This window comes from Sturnira hondurensis, unplaced genomic scaffold, assembly GCF_014824575.4.
Source record: "Sturnira hondurensis isolate 20B ecotype Veracruz unplaced genomic scaffold, ASM1482457v3 Scaffold0005329, whole genome shotgun sequence".
In the NCBI taxonomy this organism is placed as follows: Eukaryota; Metazoa; Chordata; class Mammalia; order Chiroptera; family Phyllostomidae; genus Sturnira; species Sturnira hondurensis.
The window spans coordinates 7,184,619-7,203,845 of record NW_028077960.1 but is presented as its reverse complement, the minus strand read 5'-3'; the positions used below and the strand labels follow the sequence as shown (position 1 = coordinate 7,203,845).

General features: G+C 40.1%; 3 protein-coding genes and 1 long non-coding RNA gene across 5 annotated transcripts in view; 2 read left to right on the top strand and 2 right to left on the bottom strand.

The window, feature by feature from the left end:
* Window positions 1–1,381, top strand: part of KLHDC1 (kelch domain containing 1) — a 92,386-nt gene extending 91,005 nt beyond the window's left edge. The window contains exon 13 of one of the 2 annotated variants that reach the window (XM_037047184.1): window positions 474–1,381. In XM_037047184.1, the coding sequence (XP_036903079.1) occupies window positions 474–660 (187 nt within the window). In that variant the 3' untranslated portion in view covers window positions 661–1,381. The remainder of the gene's footprint in view (window positions 1–473) is intronic. The other variant, XM_037047185.1, reaches the window with a different exon arrangement.
* Window positions 1,382–3,981: 2,600 nt separating this feature from the next.
* KLHDC2 (kelch domain containing 2) lies at window positions 3,982–14,258 on the top strand. Its single transcript, XM_037047183.1, has 13 exons — window positions 3,982–4,431; window positions 6,893–6,972; window positions 8,050–8,167; window positions 9,943–10,058; window positions 10,329–10,410; window positions 10,590–10,673; window positions 11,355–11,435; window positions 11,510–11,568; window positions 11,963–12,072; window positions 12,438–12,510; window positions 13,542–13,629; window positions 13,727–13,779; window positions 13,955–14,258. The coding sequence occupies exons 1-13, from the start codon at window positions 4,279–4,281 to the stop codon at window positions 14,076–14,078; spliced, it is 1,221 nt and encodes a 406-aa protein (XP_036903078.1). The 5' UTR covers window positions 3,982–4,278; the 3' UTR covers window positions 14,079–14,258.
* LOC118987801 (uncharacterized) lies at window positions 5,531–6,000 on the bottom strand. The gene is made up of 2 exons (XR_005066644.1): window positions 5,916–6,000; window positions 5,531–5,622 (listed from the first exon to the last, which is right to left on the bottom strand). It is a non-coding gene; the product is annotated as an uncharacterized LOC118987801 (long non-coding RNA).
* Window positions 13,724–19,227, bottom strand: part of NEMF (nuclear export mediator factor) — a 59,390-nt gene continuing 53,886 nt past the window's right edge. The window contains exons 29-33 of the mRNA XM_037047182.1: window positions 17,529–17,561; window positions 16,258–16,358; window positions 16,117–16,160; window positions 15,956–16,035; window positions 13,724–15,656 (exon numbers count right to left, since the gene is read on the bottom strand). Of these exons, the coding sequence (XP_036903077.1) occupies window positions 15,579–15,656; window positions 15,956–16,035; window positions 16,117–16,160; window positions 16,258–16,358; window positions 17,529–17,561 (336 nt within the window). The 3' untranslated portion in view covers window positions 13,724–15,578. The remainder of the gene's footprint in view (window positions 15,657–15,955; window positions 16,036–16,116; window positions 16,161–16,257; window positions 16,359–17,528; window positions 17,562–19,227) is intronic.

Here is a 19,227-nt window from a genome sequence, read left to right as displayed (position 1 = left end):
GACAGCTGATGGGACTCCCTGACAAGTAGTTTTGGGACTTACAGAGAGTCCCAAAGTAAAGGGAGGACCCCGTCTTGTTACGCAAGCATGGATATCAGATGCCTCATCTTGGAGCGCTGGAAGAAAAAAGCCAGAGTAAACGGGTATTGGGCTGCAAGGATAGGTGAGAAAGGGTCTGCTACAGACTAACCTGCTTTGAAATTAAGTCGGAAACTTCTTTACTTAAAGAATATTATGCATGCTAAATTGTCATCTGTTTCCGTGGGGTCTTGGTCAGAGGCAGTCTCTGTGCTTTGACAGCATGCGGCTGGCTGGCTGTGCTCTGGAAGCACACCTGCCCTGCCATGCTCCAGACAACACAAAGGAAACACGTTAGTATGGAAAAACTTTTTCATGATTTTTATTTTTAAGAAACTTACCCACATACACTTGATTACTTAAAAGTGAATAATTCTGCTATGTTTCATTTACAGGTCATGCCTTGACTGCATTGGTAAAAATGCTGTAATTTTAGAAAGTCAAATATCTTTATTACCTCCTAAACTTCTGCAACAAGTACTCAAAAAAATCACATTTTGGACTGCAGCTAAGCACCGAGATGAACAAAGAGCCCAAAAAGAAGAAACAGAAACTAAGTGTCAGCGGATCAGTAGGAATTAAATTGTTATACACTCTGTATATTTAGTGTGTTTAAACATTTAAATCAGACTGTACATTTATACCCCACACTGGAGCCTTTCTTTAGAAGATAAAATTTGAAGCAACAGTGCTATGTTAAAGTGATTACATGGATGGGATATATGGGAATGAGGCGTTAATGACAGATTCGTTTATATTTCTAAACTAAATTCTTTATAAATTGCAGAAAAAAATATACTTTCTGAAAGTAAGTACAGTTGTAGGAGATTTAAGTCATTGTGTATCCATTACTGGGAAGACTGTACAAATTTGAGGGGTATAAGAAATTACTCAAGGACTTTAGAAATCATAATGACATATAAATTAATGATAATGATACATAAAAACAGGACATACCAACTTTTAAAAAGAATAAATTTTCTCAAGTCACTTTATAATTACCTAAATCTTCTCATTAAATGACTCAGTTATTTAAATAACATCTTAAATAACATCTCCTAATACAGCTGGCCCAACTATAAAATCGGCAAACACTGGTGTGGTATTAGGTACTGAGAGCCTGCCCTTTGGAACTCATCTGGGAGAGCGGTCTCAGGCATTAATGCGACTTCCCCTTTTTCCTTCTGTAGGTTTTCTTCGACCTTTATTTGAGTAGGGAAATAAATGTATTCAATTGCTTTCTGTTACCCCTAATTTGTTTGTTCATACTAATATATATATATATTAGTATATATATATTATATATATATATATATATAATATATATATATATATAGAGAGAGAGAGATACCTATCTATATATTTATAAAGACTAATAGGTTAATATATCTATAGTCTATTGTCTATAGTCTATATTAGTCTATATATATAAACCATTCAATTGCTTTCCCTTATCTCTAATTTATTAGTTTGTCCAAACTGATATATATAGATAGACAGATATATACCTATCTATATATATATTTATAAAGACTGATGGACTAACATGTCTATAGTCTATTAGTCTGTAGTCTCTCTATATATTAGTGTATATATATATATATATATATATATATATATATATAAAAAGACCATGTTTTAAAGTTTCTAAAATGGAGGTTTATTTGTCATACAGGCTTTGAATTATTGAGAAGCAGTATATTTATTAATTGTTGAGACACATTATATATATTTTGCCTTGGGAGAGTGCTTCTACAGTAATTTTCATAAATAATGAAGTGGAATGGTAATGTAGTAATTTGCCTTTATTGAAACCCCTCAGTTTGGCCCACCCCATTCTACAAAGTCGATGCTTAAGGATGTTGAAAATGTGTTATGTTCCTATTTATTTTCAGTATTAACTGCCTAAACAGAAATAAAACACTGTAGCTTTACATTTTTAAAAAGAGCAATTTTGCCATAATTAAGAAATTGTGCATATTATCAGTTATATCCTTCCATTGAATAACAATATATTACTAAAAGGCTTGGTATATAAAACTACTCTCCACAATACCACTATGCAAATTATCTCTGAAATTTAAAATGTGAGAGCAAATATTGAAATATATGTGTAATTTATAATGAAAATTATAGTAGTTTGAAGTATCTCAATACATTTTAGAGATATATTTTATATATATGTATTGTATTTTAGATGTGTAAAGCTTCTATTTATGTACTGAAACATTTTGTTTACATTTTATTTATTATACGAACTATAGATTTACTATTTTCCCAGTATTGTTAGTGTGAACCAGTCATTAGAGTTGATTGTACAAACAATATTTCAATGTAAATTTTCATTGTTCTTACTATTTTTAGGCTGAATAAAAGATTGAGAGTGAATCTCACAGGTGATATGCATCTTATAAGTAATGTTTTGTTGCAATGAGCTCCAGTATCAGCATTTCCTATTTAAGGGGAAAATAGCAAAACCTACTGGATAGGTGACACTGAGTGGAATGAACACTTTTTAAAAATGGCTTCTGGATTATATGAATTCCTTCTCTAGCCTCTTAGAAACGCACTTCTATTTTTAAACGGTTTACATAGAACATTAAAAGTTGCATTAGCCCCTCAAATACACAGCATTTAGTCTTCTAGAGAATGAAAATCTGTATATTGTGTTTTCTACGGTACAGGTAACTGGCGCTATACTCATTTGACCTAATATACTGTGCTACTCCAAAAATTATGTCTTGAGGTAGCCTCATAGTGGGGGTGGCAGGGAATTCTGATCTTCACCTTCAATTTCTGTAACTTTGTTTAAACCAGGGCTCTCCTGCTATTAGGAGATAGTAAAGTTCGTTAGACAAGAAGTATTAATTCCTCACTTTTCACCAGCTGATGGTTTACTGTCAGCTTCTAGGTTCTTGACCTCCAGGGGATCAGTATACGGGAGCCCAAGGCAATGACAGCTTCCTAACACTAGCTCTGAATTCTCCCTTATAGCATGTCTGTTTGAAAGGTGATTCCAGGTTTCGTTCTGGTGGTTCACAAAATAGGTCTCCAGTCTGGTTCTTAAGGAAAAAGAATTTCTGACCATCTTTATTATGTCTCTTGGGATATTCCAGTTGTCAGGGAGGATTCTTTTTTGGTATTATCATTTTTGGTATGATATACTGAAAATAGCACATCAAAATAAGTATGCATTTTTCAAGTAGTATTTTTGCACAACTTTTAAAAAGATTAGCCTTTGGATAGAAGCTTAAAATATTCTTTAGAACGTCATACTGTCAGCACAGGCACAAGGTGATCTTTGCACCAGTACAAACTCACTCAGTACATATGTGTGTGTGTGTATGTATATATATATATATACGCACATATACACACATATATATACACACATATATACATGCATATATGCATGCACACGTGTGTATATGTATGTGTGTATATTGCGTGAGGAAAACTAATATAAACTAAGACAATAATTTTCAGGGTGATAAGGGTGTCGGGCGCACTAAATCAAGATCCCTGCTGAACCACAAGAGCTGAGCCGGGTCGGGGCTGCGCGCCCGGAGCCTACCCACCGCGGCCGGCTCCCGAGAGGGCACCGCGGGGCCGGCGGTCTCCGCAGGTCCACATAAACCGGGGCAGTGAGACCAGAAACACCCCAGCTGGGCCGTTTCAGCACCGCTTTGGCTACAACCCAGCGTATCCTGGCAGAGCCTGCAGGGCTCGGAGCTCTGCTGCGTGCGGAACTCGCCGTCACGGCTTCAGGGCCCGGGCCGGGCGGAGCAGCGCAGGAACGGCGGCGGGAGGACCCGGCGCGGAGCGCGGGCCGAGCTTCCGGAGCCCAGCAGGTGGCGCCGGCAGAACGGGCGGGTCCGGCGGAGACGCAGCGTAAACAGGAGCTAGCGGTGGCGTGAGGCGAGCGGGGGGCGGGGCGGACGGGCGAGGAGCTGGTCCTTGCGCTCCGCGGACCCTCGCCCGCCCCAGCCCTCGCCTCCCCGCCTGCGAACCGTCAGCACCACCCCGCGGCCGAGGGGCCGTCCCCGAGGGGGCTGGGCCGGTGCACGCGCCCGCGGCGAGGGAGTGGCTTCCCCCAGTCCCTTTCGCAGCCGTCCGTTTCTTCTCCCTTTCCCTTTGTCTCTTCCCCCCCTCACGGCGGCGGCCGTGGGGATTGTCGGTGGACGGGAGTGCAGCCTCAAGATGGCTGATGGGAACGAGGACCTGCGGGCAGACGACTTGCCGGGGCCAGCCTACGACAGCTACGAGTCCATGGAGCTCGCCTGCCCCGCCGAGCGCAGCGGCCACGTAGCGGTCAGCGACGGGCGCCACATGTTCGTCTGGGGCGGCTACAAGGTCAGTGGGTGGCCCGGGCTGGCGGGCGTCGCTTGGTGTCACCTGGGTTCTGGTGGCGGGGCGGGCGGGCGGGCCAGGTTGGCCTCCTCCCGCGCCCCCACGTCCCGATTCTGCGCGTCGTTGTTCTTTTTGAGCGTGGGAACCTTCTCACGAGTGCCCGGCCCCGTCCGAGGCCTCCGGGCTGTTGTCACCCCCACGCCCGCTCTCACAGCACGCTCTGCCCCCGCAGCCCTGTTGCTTCAGGCGCCCCGAATGCTCTGTGACCTCGAAGCGATCTTTTGGGGAGGGCACGTTGGCGTGCCTGACAACTAGCCGTGTTTTTATTTGAAAAGTTGGGGGTGTGCGTAAGACGTGACGGTGTGTGATGTCACTCTTACTCTCTGTTGGGTCTGCCTGTGAGCCGAGGCCACTGGCCCACCGGTGCCGCTGGCCACAGGCAACCTTCCCACCCGTCCCACAGCTGCAGCTTGTGCAGATGGCCGTCACACTGTGTTCGGATATTTTAAGGCTGTTTTCCTTTTGGTTTCAGCTGAGAAAGGGCTTAAAAGTTTCAGAAGACACCCGTATTAGAAAAGTTAATGGAAAAGCTCCACCAGTAACCAGAACATCAACAGCTCCTTGGCCCCTAATGATGATGTGATTGCTTACCTCTGCGGAGCCAGCTGCATGTCTTCCCGCCCCGTGCATGAGCCTCCCCGCCGAAGTCCCTGCTGTCTGCCCCCTGCCCACTAGTTCTCCAGCTCTTTTGCTTTTAGAACTTCCTAATAACACCCCACATTCTAGAATCTTATTTCATTTATTCAGTTGGCTCCAAGCTATTCCTACCAAAAATATTCTTTATAGCCCCTTCCCCTCCTAAAAATAATCCCCTCCCCTCCTAAAAATAATCCCCGCCCTCCCGTATTCGATTGCAATCTATTCCGATACTCCTGTGTCTTGGATGACTTGCTTTGTGACTCTGGCAGTATCAGCTCATGGTCCCGTTGGGCTGACCTTCGTGGAACACTTTTGAGATACTCTCAGAAGACAGATGGGACAAAGTGCCTTAGCTGTCCTGATGACTTCGTGTAATTGAACCACAAACGTTTTGGGAGTTTTTTGCTAATCATTAATTTGTGTTTTCCTTAACCTCCAACGAATAGGTGTTTAGAGGGTACTTGTTAAGAGGAAGAGGGAAGGTATGTGGTGATCCTTACTGAAATGTAAATAATTCACAAGGACAAAAGCAATCCTGTTGGTCAATCATGCTTCAGTCTAAACTACTTTATTCGAAATTCTGTTTGTAAAAGTCAGCAGCACTGAGGGAATGGGATGTTTCTTTGGGCATGGGGAGAAGGAGGGTGGTGAGGATGGAAGATTTCTGATGGTGTTTTTGAAGGCCTGGATATTGATGGGGTGGTTCAAAGACAGGTTGTCCACACTTTGGTTAGAACCCTGAGAGTAGGCACAGGAAGCCTTTGGAGATTATATGGAAGGCAGTGAACCTTAGCTTCGTATACAGCGGTCAGTCGTCCTCCCTACGCTGATCTCGGGTTTAGCCTGCTATGTTCTAGCCTTTCCCTGCAAAAGTGGTGGAGCGGAAAGTGAAATGTTTACATAGCCAGGTGCTCTATTCCACGTGCTCTGTGACTCTGGCACCCATTCTCAGAGAACTGCAGTTGTTTACTGCATGCTGACATTGTTCAGAAGTGGCCAGCGGGGTTCAAAGATTGGAGAGGTTGAGCAGCAGTTGAAGCTACAAATTCAGGGAAAGGAGGCTGAAATCCTGGTTCTACCATTACTTGCTAAGTAACCTGGCAAATTGCTTACCTCTCTAAAAAGCCTGTTCTTTTGAAATACCAACTACTTCTAGGGATCATTGTAAGGGTTAAAGCAATCCATAGGTAGCTGTAGGCTAGTTCTAGTATATGGTTCATTTAGTCTAAGAATTATTACCTGAAGGGAAATAGAGAATAAGGAACTTACAATTTTGCAGAAGGACTTACATGTTTTCATATTTGCAGTGCTACCCTCTCTGCATCTTGGTAGAGAATGGGTGGGTCAAAGGAAAGAATGGCTGGAAAAACTATACCTCACATGTCAGAGTGAGTGAGGAATTAAAGGGTAGACCTTTTTTCAGTCTGCTCACCATGGTACAGGTAATCTCTCCTGAAGTCATGCAGCTGACATTTGGTGCATGGTCTTTTCAGGATCAAGTGGCCTTGAAGATTTCCTGGTGGTCTCTTAGCTTTCTGCACCATTGCAACTGTTCTATCAAAAATTTGAAATAGGAGCTGTCTATAGAAAGCATTGGCAGGAGTTTGTGACATGGGGTGGGGAGGACTGTGCATTTGGTGGACTTATTGACCTATTTTGCATATCTCTCAGCATCTCAAATAAGATGAATGTGAAAAAAACACAGTAGTGCCTCTTTAGAATACTGATTATTTTTTATATTTGCAATTTTCTTTTTGGTTCTTAGAGTAACCAAGTCAGAGGATTATATGACTTCTATCTGCCTAGAGAAGAACTGTGGATCTACAACATGGAGACGGGAAGATGGTAACTTGATGTATAAGGGGAAACACTCAAATAATGTTGCAAACAAAAAGAAAACAATTGTGCTGGTTTGGTCTAGCATCACTTCAGAAGCATCACATATGTATTTTTTAAGATGTTATATCTTTTGTTACATGGTATCTTGGATGAGAAACATTATAGATTGTATCTATTAGAAATAAAGGTGGTATATTTTAGTGATCTCTAACATTAAATATTCTATGTAATTCTCTTTGAAATAGTGTTTTGTTTACAAAACAAAACTAGTTTAAATTTACCTTCTATTCAAACTGGGGCTATTCTGATAGGATCTTTTGCTAGTCTCTTAAAAGTGGTACTCAGGAATATCTGTCCTTGGTAGAATTAATGTGATTCTCAGAAGGCTAGGTTAACCATGTTTGAGGCGTTCTAAAGTAGTCTTCCCCCAAGGTTTGCATTGTGAGAACATTGTGCTGTACAAACACTGCACATATTCTGGATCTCAGAACTGGAATATACTCCCACTTGATTAGAGTTAAATTAAAAATAGGATTATTTCTGTACCTAGCTAATCTGAGCTGGCCCATTACTGAGCTAGGTTAACCATCTTTTTTCTGGAAAATTGGGAGTTTATAATAGTATTCCTTTAATACAGAATTCTACATATTTTTAAAAAGAGAATCAGCTCTGTAATTTTTTAAAAGCCTACTAGAACTTAAAACCTTAATATAAAGTGATATTGTGAACAGATCTTGAACAACCTATTAAAGTTGGTGTTTTCCTGGCTCACTCAAAAACGAAAACAACTTGTGGACAATGAATGAAAAGTTCAGTCTGAAAAACATAAAATGTTATGCTCCCAAAATAATGTAACCTGGAGGCTTTTCAGCGCATGCATTCTGCCTCCGTGCAGGGCTGGCCAGTGCAGCCTATGGAACGGACAGGGAAGAGCTCCTTCTTTGAATTTATTTGAGAGCCAGATAAGACCCTAGACATGATCGAGTCAGCCTCCTCTTCTATCTTTTATTGCGGGAATACTTGAAAAAATACTTTTCCAGTTCCTTTATGAGAGGCTTATTTACATTGCTTTTCTCCCCTCAGGAGAAAAATTAACACTGAAGGTGATGTTCCTCCTTCTATGTCAGGAAGCTGTGCTGTGTGTGTAGACAGGGTGCTGTACCTGTTCGGAGGGCACCATTCAAGAGGCAATACGAATAAGGTTAGTGTTCCTAAGGATTCCAGTTCAAGGCAGTTTTATTCTTTTTCAGACAACTTGAGACTTTTAAGGTTAACCCATAGTTATTCCTGTTCCAGTTAAAAGAATGTGTTTACCTGATTGTGGTAGGAATGTGCATTTTAGTCTGCCAGTCTGTATTTACCTAGGCCATTTATCAAATCACCTTTGGTTGGTAACCTTTGTGCAGTAACTGCCCAGGTTGTTTCTGTGTTCTTTGCAGCTACCTGTTCTTTTAGAAACCTGGAGTGTTAGATGAGTAACAGTGAATTAAGTGAACCTGAGGTGATTGTGGGCGGCAGGGTGAAATCGAACAGTCCGCCCGCAGAAAGCCATGAGGGTCAGTCAACACCGACGACGTTTTGTACACTAGCCTTCCTATGATCTGGCACTGTGAGATGCTCTTGTTCAGACTTTGTTCATGCTTTTTCCCAAATAGGAAAAAGATATCAGTTGTTCTCTCAGGCCAGGAAGAGAGAGGTGAAGTCAGAAAGGTGCATATGATATAGGTAAACTCTTACAAATTCATTTATTTGGCAACTTAATGGGCACCTATTTGCTGAGCACTTGGGAGCCATGGGAGACAGAGATGATTGATACGTAGTCTGTGCCTCTTGGAGCTCACATTCTAGAGGGGCAGTAAATGACCCCAGTAGCATGTGGTGTGCACATACACAGAGCCTGGCTCATAGTAATAGCTCAGTAAATATTTCTGAATCCGAAAAAGAATCCTTGACATCATGTTCGGATAAATGGAGGAACAGAAAAAGTCAAGTTTTCACCCAAGAGGTGAGGCTTGAAATGAATACAACTCAAAGGGATAGCCAAGCTACACGTACCAAGATGCAGTGGCGCACAAAAGCCAGGTGTGCTCGTGGGAATGCCACATGGCTGGTGTGGTTTAAACTGAGCTCCTATGAATGCTAAGGCCCCCGTGGGAAGCTTATAATGGTGTTGGGTGGCTCCAGGCCAGCCCTTCCACCACCATTTTAACAAGTGTAGCTCCATTTTTCCTTTTATGTTAGGCTTTTACTTAAAGGTTTTGTGTGAAGAAAGAGTTCTGTGCCTAAAAGCTTTGTTGAGGCACTGCAATAGGCTGGCCACCGCTCAGTATGTCAGGGCCGAGGGGGAGAAACGATTCTGACACAACGTGGGGAAGCTTGGGAAAGAGAGAAGCTGCTGCCGCCTCCAGGGCGGCTGGAGAAATAGTAGTCATTAGTGTGTCACGGGGCTGGGGCTGAGCGCACTAAGTTCGATCACCAGGAAGTTTGGGAATGGTCACATTTATTCAGTTACCTGGTTGTGAATGAACCCTTAAAGGTAGACCGATACTTAATATTTTAAGATTTGTCCTTAGCCCCTAGAGTTAAAGTAGGCACTTAACACGTTTGTTAAATTGATCTTAAATTTTGAGGTTAAATTGCTGAGTCTGATTTTTTGGTAATACTGTCCTGATACCCACAAATTAGATCAGTACCGCTCTAAGTGCCTATGTAAGCCAGTATCTATCTATTGCTTCAAAAATGTGGCTATGGAAAAAAGTTAGCTGAACTAAATGGGATGCTTAGTGACTTAGGTAATTTATATTCTGGCACAAGTTCCCTATTTAGACTCAGTTAACAGTTTTGCAGCCAGTCTGTAGTCACACCTTGAACAGTACTGAATTAGATGACATTATTATAAATCACAGTAAAATTAAATGCCAAAGTTGGAGTTTCTTTCACATGACCAAATCTAACTGAACTCATTGCTTCTGACAGTTCTACATGCTGGATTTAAGGTCTACAGACAGAGTATTACAGTGGGAAAGGATTGATTGCCAAGGAATGCCTCCGTCGTCAAAGGACAAACTTGGTGTCTGGGTATATAAAAACAAGTGAGTTAGCAGCACTACAGGTTGGGGTTTTTACGTGGAAAGTGGTTTGCCATTCAAGTATCCTTAGCTGGTAACTGTTGTCACCATAGTGCACAGGAGGATTAGTGTATTAATACACCAGAGCACTTAACACGGCACCTGAGACATATTAGCCGTCACTATTTATTTTCGTATAATCGTGTGCCTTTTCAACTCACTTAACATAGTAGAAAAATCTCTTATATCTTAACCAATGGATATTTGAATTTGTCTATTTTCTTAATAAAATAGGTTAATCTTTTTTGGAGGGTATGGATATTTACCTGAAGATAAAGTATTGGGAACTTTTGAATTCGATGAAACATCTTTTTGGGTAAGTGAAGTTTCATATTTGCATATGGCCTTAGTGTGTTGAAATGATATATTTTATTTGGTAGTAGTTTTGTTCACTTTGCTTTGTTAATAAATCAGACCAAGGCTATGTAATTTTATAAATGTTATTTGTAAAGAGCAATTGTAAAATAACTCAGAGACTCTTACTATTTTCTGTAGAATTCAAGTCATCCGAGAGGATGGAATGATCATGTACACATTTTGGATACTGAAACATTTATCTGGAGCCAGCCTGTAACCACTGTGAGTTCCTGAGGAGTAATGGATGGCTAAAGCAGGCCTGCTCAGAGGGAAGTTGGGAGGTGGCGTAAGATTGACAGTTCATTCTTCCTGTTTTCTGGAGAAGAGTCTCACCTTTCATATGTTCCAAGGACTCCACAACTCAGGAAAGTTTAATGAATGTATAGACCAAACCAGCATCTGTTATCTAATTGATGTTGAGTGGTATTGTCTGTAATCAAATAAATGACCTAGCACTACACTGGAATTTCAGTTACTCAAATACCGGTTTTTTTCTCCTCTGATACAGATGTTATATAATGTGCTAGCTTTTATTTTAAAATAAAAAACAAAGTAAGCATTCTATTTATTTACTAGCCCACTCAGTAATACACCTCAGAAATACAAAATTAAAATTTCCAGTTGTGGTGGTCAGCCTTTAGTACTGCTGTTGACTAGAAGGCTGCAGTTTAGCTTAAAAGCACAAGTGTCTTGTACATTCTTAGGTGGAAAGTGGTTTGCCACTCAAGTAGTTAGCCAATGACTGTTTAACCATAGAACATATGAGGATTATGCGAATTAATTTATCAAAGCACTTAACACAGCACCATTACTATATGAGTTTTTTCATACACTGAGGTGTGAAGACTCTGGCACTTATTAAAAGTTCACTTATTTATTAAACTGCTCACCTGACTTTAACAGGGTACGGCACCTTCGCCTCGCGCTGCCCATGCCTGTGCCACTGTGGGAAACAAAGGCTTTGTGTTTGGAGGCAGATACCGAGTGAGTGTGCAAACTGTTTCAGTGGCTGCCTCTGAATTATTCCGAATGGTGACTACATGATTATCCTTTTTTAGGATGCTAGAATGAATGATCTGCACTATCTTGATCTGGATGCATGGGAGTGGATTGAATTGTAGGTATTGCATTAGATAATTCTTTAGAAAAGTTTTCCAAAACATTTTCAATGGCTTTTTTCCTTATTCTCTATTATTAGTATATAATGTACTTGCTTAAATTGTCTGTAACTGTGAATTTAAACAAACATGATCATTAGACCCTTAATGGAAGAATTTTAATTCCTGATCCTGTTAACTGTGTGCCTGTACACAGTGTGCACTCAGTGTTTGTTGAAAAAGTCTGAAGTTGACTGTCAAAGAAAATAGTCCATTCTAAATAAAGCATGTAGTTAATACAAAAAAGCCTTTTTAAATTTGAAGTCTCTTTTTAATTCCATATAAATTTTAAAGAAAATTTCAGTATTTCTCTGCTTTTAGATGTTGGTATTATAACATAGCTGTTATTTTCAGAATTCCACAAGGCATGTGCCCAGTTGGCCGATCTTGGCACTCACTAACACCAGTTTCTTCAGACCATCTCTTTCTTTTTGGAGGATTTACCACTGATAAACAGCCACTAAGTAAGTCCTTTAAAAATGTAAGAAACGCCTGTATATCATTCATATGTAATAATATATACATAGTTCAAGAAAGTCTATTTCATTAGATGTATCAGGGCCATAGGGTTTGTTGGCAGGTTTGCTGTTAATTTTGATCCTGTCTGGCACCCCCGCGGCCTGCACGCTGTGACATACATCCAGTCTGTGACGAAGGGCCCCGGGACACTGTAAGCCCTGCCAAAGGGCTGTAACATGCAAAGGGTTTACTTGGTTAACTGCAGAGGAAAAAAGGAAATACACTTTCTCTGTCTACTCACAGTCTGATTTATTACCTCTCTTGCATTGATAGAATAACGTACTTCATAGATTTCTTCTGTTTCGACTAGGTGATGCCTGGATTTTCTGCATTAGTAAAAATGAATGGATACAGTTTAATCATCCCTATACGGACAGACCAAGGTATGAACTATTTAAAAAGGTAATTCTTATACTAAAGTAATGAAGTCCCTAGAGGTGTACAAGACAGAATGAGGAAAATTTGGCTGCATTAAATCCATCATTCTTCTACTAAATACCTTAGCATTCACTAAGGTTTAATACACCTTTTGAAAGAAAAAAAATGTTATCCTAGTATCAGATGCTTTCTTTTCCATCATCTGTGTGAAAAATACAGCTGGATTTTGATTTTTTAACTCTTTTCCTTTCTTTATCAACAAATTACCGATATAATTAACATTTATAATCAAGCTCTTTGCCCAAGTAAATTGAACTGCACCTGAATTTGTCATTAAAAAAAAGAAAAAGGAACTGGAAAGGAGAGAATTTCAAAACTTTAAAGAATGCATATGGACAAAAATCAGTAAGTTTCTATTAGCTTTTCAGTAGCACTTCAAAACAAAGACTAGGAAGTCAAACCATCAAAAAAGGAGAGACTGTTAAACAGTTATTTGTTGTTACTCTCAAAGGATTGTTAAAAAGACTAAAAGGAAATGGTGGTCAAATTAGGTCTTAAAAGCATCTTTAGATACATGAGCCTGCATTTTCCCCTAAGCCTTTAACCTAAGTACAGTCAGGCCACTAAGACTTTATGTGACAAATGTTCTTCCACTGAATTACCAGGCCTTCAGATACATGTTTACTCAGGCCGATTCAGCATCTTTCAGATGTTTGGTAGAAGGCCAAGTGGCCCAGCCCATGAAAAGAGGAAGGAGAGGCCATATACCACTCATCTCCCGTAAGGTTTTTATTGCTAATAAAGACCTAGAGAACAGTTTGTTTAGTTCAAACCCTTCACTGGACCAGAGAGAAAATGCTGACATCCACTGAATCATAACAGACATTGATTTTTGTACCTTTGACTATTTTTCCTTAAGAAAAATGTTTCTGACCTTGACATTGGTCTGAACTCAAGAGCTCTAGTCTTTACTAAATCAGTTCTGTTCTGCGGTGTTTTGGGTGACTTCAAACTCAAGCTCTTGTTTTGAATGTAGATTATGGCATACAGCTTGTGCCAGTGACGAAGGAGAAGTGATTGTTTTTGGTGGATGCGCCAACAATCTTCTTGTCCATCACAGAGCTGTAAGTATATGACCTTTTGTGAAAGGACACTTTATGACACTGCTGAAATTTATTTGTGAAGTACTCGCTTTTTAATGTGTTCTTATCTACTTTGCAGGCACACAGTAATGAAGTACTAATATTTTCAGTTCAGCCAAAATCTCTTGTAAGGCAAGTAACTTTTTAAGGGTACTAACAAGCCTTGAACGACACAACTAATCAGTTATATTTTCCTGTGAAAATCTTAAAAGAAAATGGTTTCTTTCTTTTTATTTTAATGGTTCAAGTGAATGTACTTCTAAACAGTAAAGTGAAATTATTTTTCTCTTTCCTTGTTCATTTCCAGGCTAAGTTTAGAAGCAGTCATTTGCTTTAAAGAAATGTTAGCCAGCGCATGGAACTGCCTTCCCAAACACTTGCTGCACAGTGTGAATCAGAGGTTTGGTAGTAACAACACCTCTGGGTCCTAAGGCCCCACAGACAGCCTCTGATTGCCGCCGAGCACGGACAGCAGCAGTTCTGGAAACATCCAAGAGTGGCGTCATCTGTAAAGTTACATGCATTGTTGTAGTTCTGCAGCCTTTTGATTTTGATGTGCATGTGAATGGCCTAGAGAACCTATTTTTGTGTCTAAATAAATGTATTTAACATCAGTAACTGTCTTCTGTTAGAGCAAAGGGTAATTAATACTTAGGCTTTTTACTTTAACTTCAGGATATATTATCTGTAGGAACAGTATGCTAATTATCCTTACCACTTAAAATGGTGAAGTAGTTTTTTTCCTTTTTAACTGAACTTCGGGGTGTCACTGGTTAACAAAATTACACAGGTTTCAGACACACAGTTCCACAGCACACCCTCTGTACACTGTGTTGTGTTCACCAGCCCAAGTTGAAGTTACTTTTTTAAATGGCAAGAATAGTCTATCTCATATTTACAACATGAGATTACATAATTATAAAGTTTACTTAAACAGTGATTTCAAGTGGAAAAATACTCTCACTAGGAGGACTGAGAAACTGGGAAAAGGAAGGAAGGACCAACAGCAGTTTCGTACTTTGACCTTAAACGCTTTGGTATAGGGTCTGGAGGAAGTGGTCATGTTGACTGTAGGGAGCTATTGTCTGGTCACTTAGAAAGTAACAGTTTTGTAGTTTATAGAAGAGTGGAAATAAGGTATGACTTTATTCTCCCTTCTGTTATGAGACAGAGGAAAGCTGGGTCTGGAGTCTTTCGTGGTAAGCCTACAAGTGCACTTCTGACATTACAGGTTAAGGGTCATCGTAACACGCTACTGATTCCTAGTAGACGTGGGTAATTAAATGGCACAGAACTGAATGAGATTACAGGAAAGAAATTAATGTGAAAAGTGAGGGTATGTAAATGCCTGGAAGTGATCAATACCAATTACTTCTAGATATTATTCCTTAACCTGAGTAATGGAAATTACTTGTATTTTATATCTGGTCTGATGTACTTTTTGACAAATATAAAATGGAAGAAAATGAACTCCTTCAATATTTAGGATTTTCAAGACTTAATCCAAAATTTTTAAACCAACCACCATCACCAAGAAAAGAAAACAAACAACCCCCCCCTTGGTACTGGCCTGTAATGGATGTACTGGACATTATACATTGCAGACGACACCGGACAGTCTGTGCGGCCGAACCGCTTCACTGTTCAGTTACTTCACAGTAGGAAGTGAATGCTTAATAATAACACCCCAAATTCCAAGAATACTGTACAATAACTACAGATGTATATAATTAGCATTTAACTGTCCCCAAATACTTTAGGAAATCCTACAATAGACAGTGTCTCCTCTCTGTAAAACTGGAATAAAACAGTAAGTCCTTTTGGTGAGTATAGCAAGGCAATATTTAGTTCATTTTTAAAAGCGGAAGTCTTGTTACATGGTGTTTTCATTTTTGAATGTCCAGAAGGCCGTAAAACTGGCTTTATCCCAGCTATTTCCTTTTTACATTCAGAAGGTTGGGTGCAGACACTTTGACTTTGCCAGGAATGTTTCTTGATAAATCCGTGTCCTAAAAAAAACCAAAAAAACACCAAGAACTGCTGAGTATCTTCACATTCTATGTGGTCAGTCATATTTTTCTGTATGACAATTATGTGATGACTGCTAGCAATAGAAAAGCATTTCTAAAATTAATCGCTGAAATGATTTTACTTATTTTATACTGCTTCTAAGAAGACAGCATTTTCTACCAAAATAGTGGCTGCACCTTGCATCTACTAAATAAAGTCAGAATAAAAGATAGCAAGTAACTGCTGACATTTTTAGTTGCACTGCGAATCTTCAGAAAGTTCTGGAGAAATATTTTACCTTTACGCTGCGGAATAAGTCTTTTTCTCTTGCTGTTGCTTCTTTGGAATGCATGAAACTATTCAAGGCTGTTTTTGCAGCTGTAAAAATAAAATATAAGACTATACTTCTCTTTAGTCAAGAAATGTTTAAAATCGTAATTCATAAAAAAATGTAAATACCTTTTCCCTTTTTCTGAACTCCAGGAGTAAGTTTCACTTTGTATCTTTAAAAAGGAATTGTATATGTTACTAAATAGATTACAAAACAATTCATAAATCACTACTATGCCAGCTCTTTTGAGGAAACTGACGAAGACTCACTTATAGTTCGTCATGGTGGTGTAAGGGGCACATATGGGGATGGCAAACAGCAGCACATCTTCAGGATGCGGCTGCCCTGTCAGAGAGTCAAAGAGATTTTCCTAAAAAGGGAGACAAACGTTAAGAATTTACATCAGTTCTAAAAAGGAAAACTCTAAAACCTGTCAAATTAGTATTTCAACACATTTTTATCCTTTTCTGATTGATAAACAGTCCTTAGCTCTGCTTTACAGCTCCAAAAAGTTTAAGAACAATGGTATGTTTTTGCCTAGCATTTCCAGAAACGAGAATGACTTTCAAAAAGGTACTTGTAGCCCTGGCTGGTGTAGCTCAGTGGATTGAGCTCGGGCCTGGGAACCAGAGGATCGCGGTTCGATTCCCAGTCAGGGTACATGCCTGGGTTGCAGGCCGGTTCCCTGCAGGCCAGCCCCCAGCAGGGGATGCACGAAAGGCAACCATACATTGATGTTTCTCTCCCTCTCCTTCCCCTCTAAAGACAATAAAATCTTAAAAAAAAAAAAAAAAAAATCCATTTAAGAGAAAGGAGAAAAAAATGGTTGCAGAAAATGCCTATGAATTAAAAGGAAGCATACCAATGACCACAAGTACATTTAAATTCACTGCATGGAAATGGGACTGATACTTTTGGACCAGTGGACTATGAGGTTTTGGACTATGGGCTTTTGCCCCCAGAACACACTGGGCAACAGCTGGAGACATCTGTGGATGTCACAACGCGGGGAGGAGTGTGTGGGGAGGAGGGAGTGGGTATAGAGTGCTACTGGCATCTACCTAGTAGTAGGTAGAGACCGAGGGTGGGACAGCTACCAACACTACAAAGAATTACCCATCCCAAAATATTCGTAGGGCTGCAGTTGAGAATCCGGTCTAGAATAGGCTTCTCTCTTACCTCTTCTTAAGGAGAACTCCCAGGGCTTATAGTTTCCCATCTGGGAGGGATGAAAACAAGGCTACCCACATTTTTAACAACATGAATATATTTGGAGACAAAATGCTTGGTGCTAAAGTAGTGTTAATATGTATCATGAACTGTTCTAAAGTTCAAATTACCTTAGTTCTCAAAATTCCTCTCTCCTAGTAGGGACAATTATTACCCCCATTCTTCAAATGAAGGAGCAGACACACAGAAGCAAAGTTGGGACTGAAACCCAGAAAGTCTGACTCCAGAGTTTTTTCTTAGCCTTTTGGTTTTAATTAGTTCGGATTTGTGTCAAATGCGTTCTAGTAGGGGCCCTGACCCAAAATCGTACCTCGTTTCCCTGTTGATCCAGATCTTGCTCTTCCTGCTCCAAACATAAAATTTTAAATGTCAGTTATAACTTAAATTGACATTCTACACAATTAACACTATGAAAAAGAAACTGATTTAATAAGACTGTCGCATCTTACCGATAGGATAAGGACTCCAAGGTTGTGTCTACTATTTCAGAACGCAGTGCCATTCAGAGAGAAAAGGGACTGTTCTCTGAGGTTAAAATAAAAAAACTTTTCCATAGAGCAGCGATTTTCAACTACTTCCATCTCATGGCACACAGACACACAAACCAAATACTAAGATTCAGTGGCACACCAAAAAATACAATTTTTGCTGATCTGACAAAAAACCAGGTATAGTTTTGATTCACTATGGGATGGCTACTATCAATTTTTATGGGACTAAGGAAAAGAGGTCAAAGCCCCTGACTAAATAGGAAGGTGCTGCATGTTTTAAAACTTCCTGAGGCACACTGAGGGAAAAGTCACTGCCATGGAGCATAGGCTAAAGAGGGGAATGTAACAAAGACAACTTAAGATGAAAATAGGCCTGATACATTTGCCAGGGAAAAAGAAAACGGAAAATTTTTGCAAAAAGACTTTTACATTTTAGTTGAACAGTTTTGGGATAAATTTTCACATATTAAAATAAGGTTTATGGTCATTTTGTTTGCTTGCTCACATTAAAAACCCTATCTGGATATAACCTATCCCTGAAGAACATTCAAAATTAACACATTTAATGAATACTTGTGAGTCTAGGGCTTACAGAATTATGAGTATGAGACCACTAAAATTTGAGAACCAAACTGAGCTTTAATATTACTAAACAACAACACTGTTCAGGGAAAAAAGAAAACATCAGAACAGCTACAATCCCCATGAGCATTACCTGCACTCAACAGAGCACACAATAGTAACCAAAGCTTTAACAACCACATACAAAAATACAGGCTGAATCAAAAGTTTTTACAAATTTAAAAAACAAGTCCTTTGCTCAGAATTTCAAGAAGATGGATGACAAAGTATGTCCAGGAAAAGTCTAGCCATTGTTAATACAACGAGAATGGTTTGTACAACATCAACATAACCTGGCAGCCCAGGAGTGGACTGGGATGCCCATGTGTGAACAATGATGACTTCACTGTGCTGGTCAGTGGGGGTGGTAGACGCCACTGAGTGCGCATGTGTAGTGTGTGGCCCTCACGTTAAAAATGAGTGAGTAGAGCCCTGGCTGGTGTAGCTCAGTGGATTGAGCACGGGCCTGCGAATCAGACGATCGCGGTTCGATTCCCAGTCAGGGCACATGCTTGGGTTGCAGGCCAGTTTCTGGCAGGGGCCAGTTCCCTGCAGGGGATGCACGAGAAGCAACCATACATTGATGTTTCCTTCCTCTCTCCTTCCCTTCCCCTCTAAAGATAAATAAATAAAATATTTAAAAAAATGAGTGAGTAGAGCAATGAATGTGCATCAATTTTTATGTTAAACCTGAACATTCCTCCCCGAAATTATCCAGATGACTCAGAAGGCTGCCGCTACTGGCAAGCCTGGAGACTGGCATCTTCATCACAATGAGCCCACTCACGCTTCACGTCTCATGCAGAATTTTTAGGAAAAATATCAAATCAGCCAGGTAACTCGCTCCCCTAGAGCCCAGATTTGGCACTCTATGACTTCTGGCTTCTCCCAAAACTA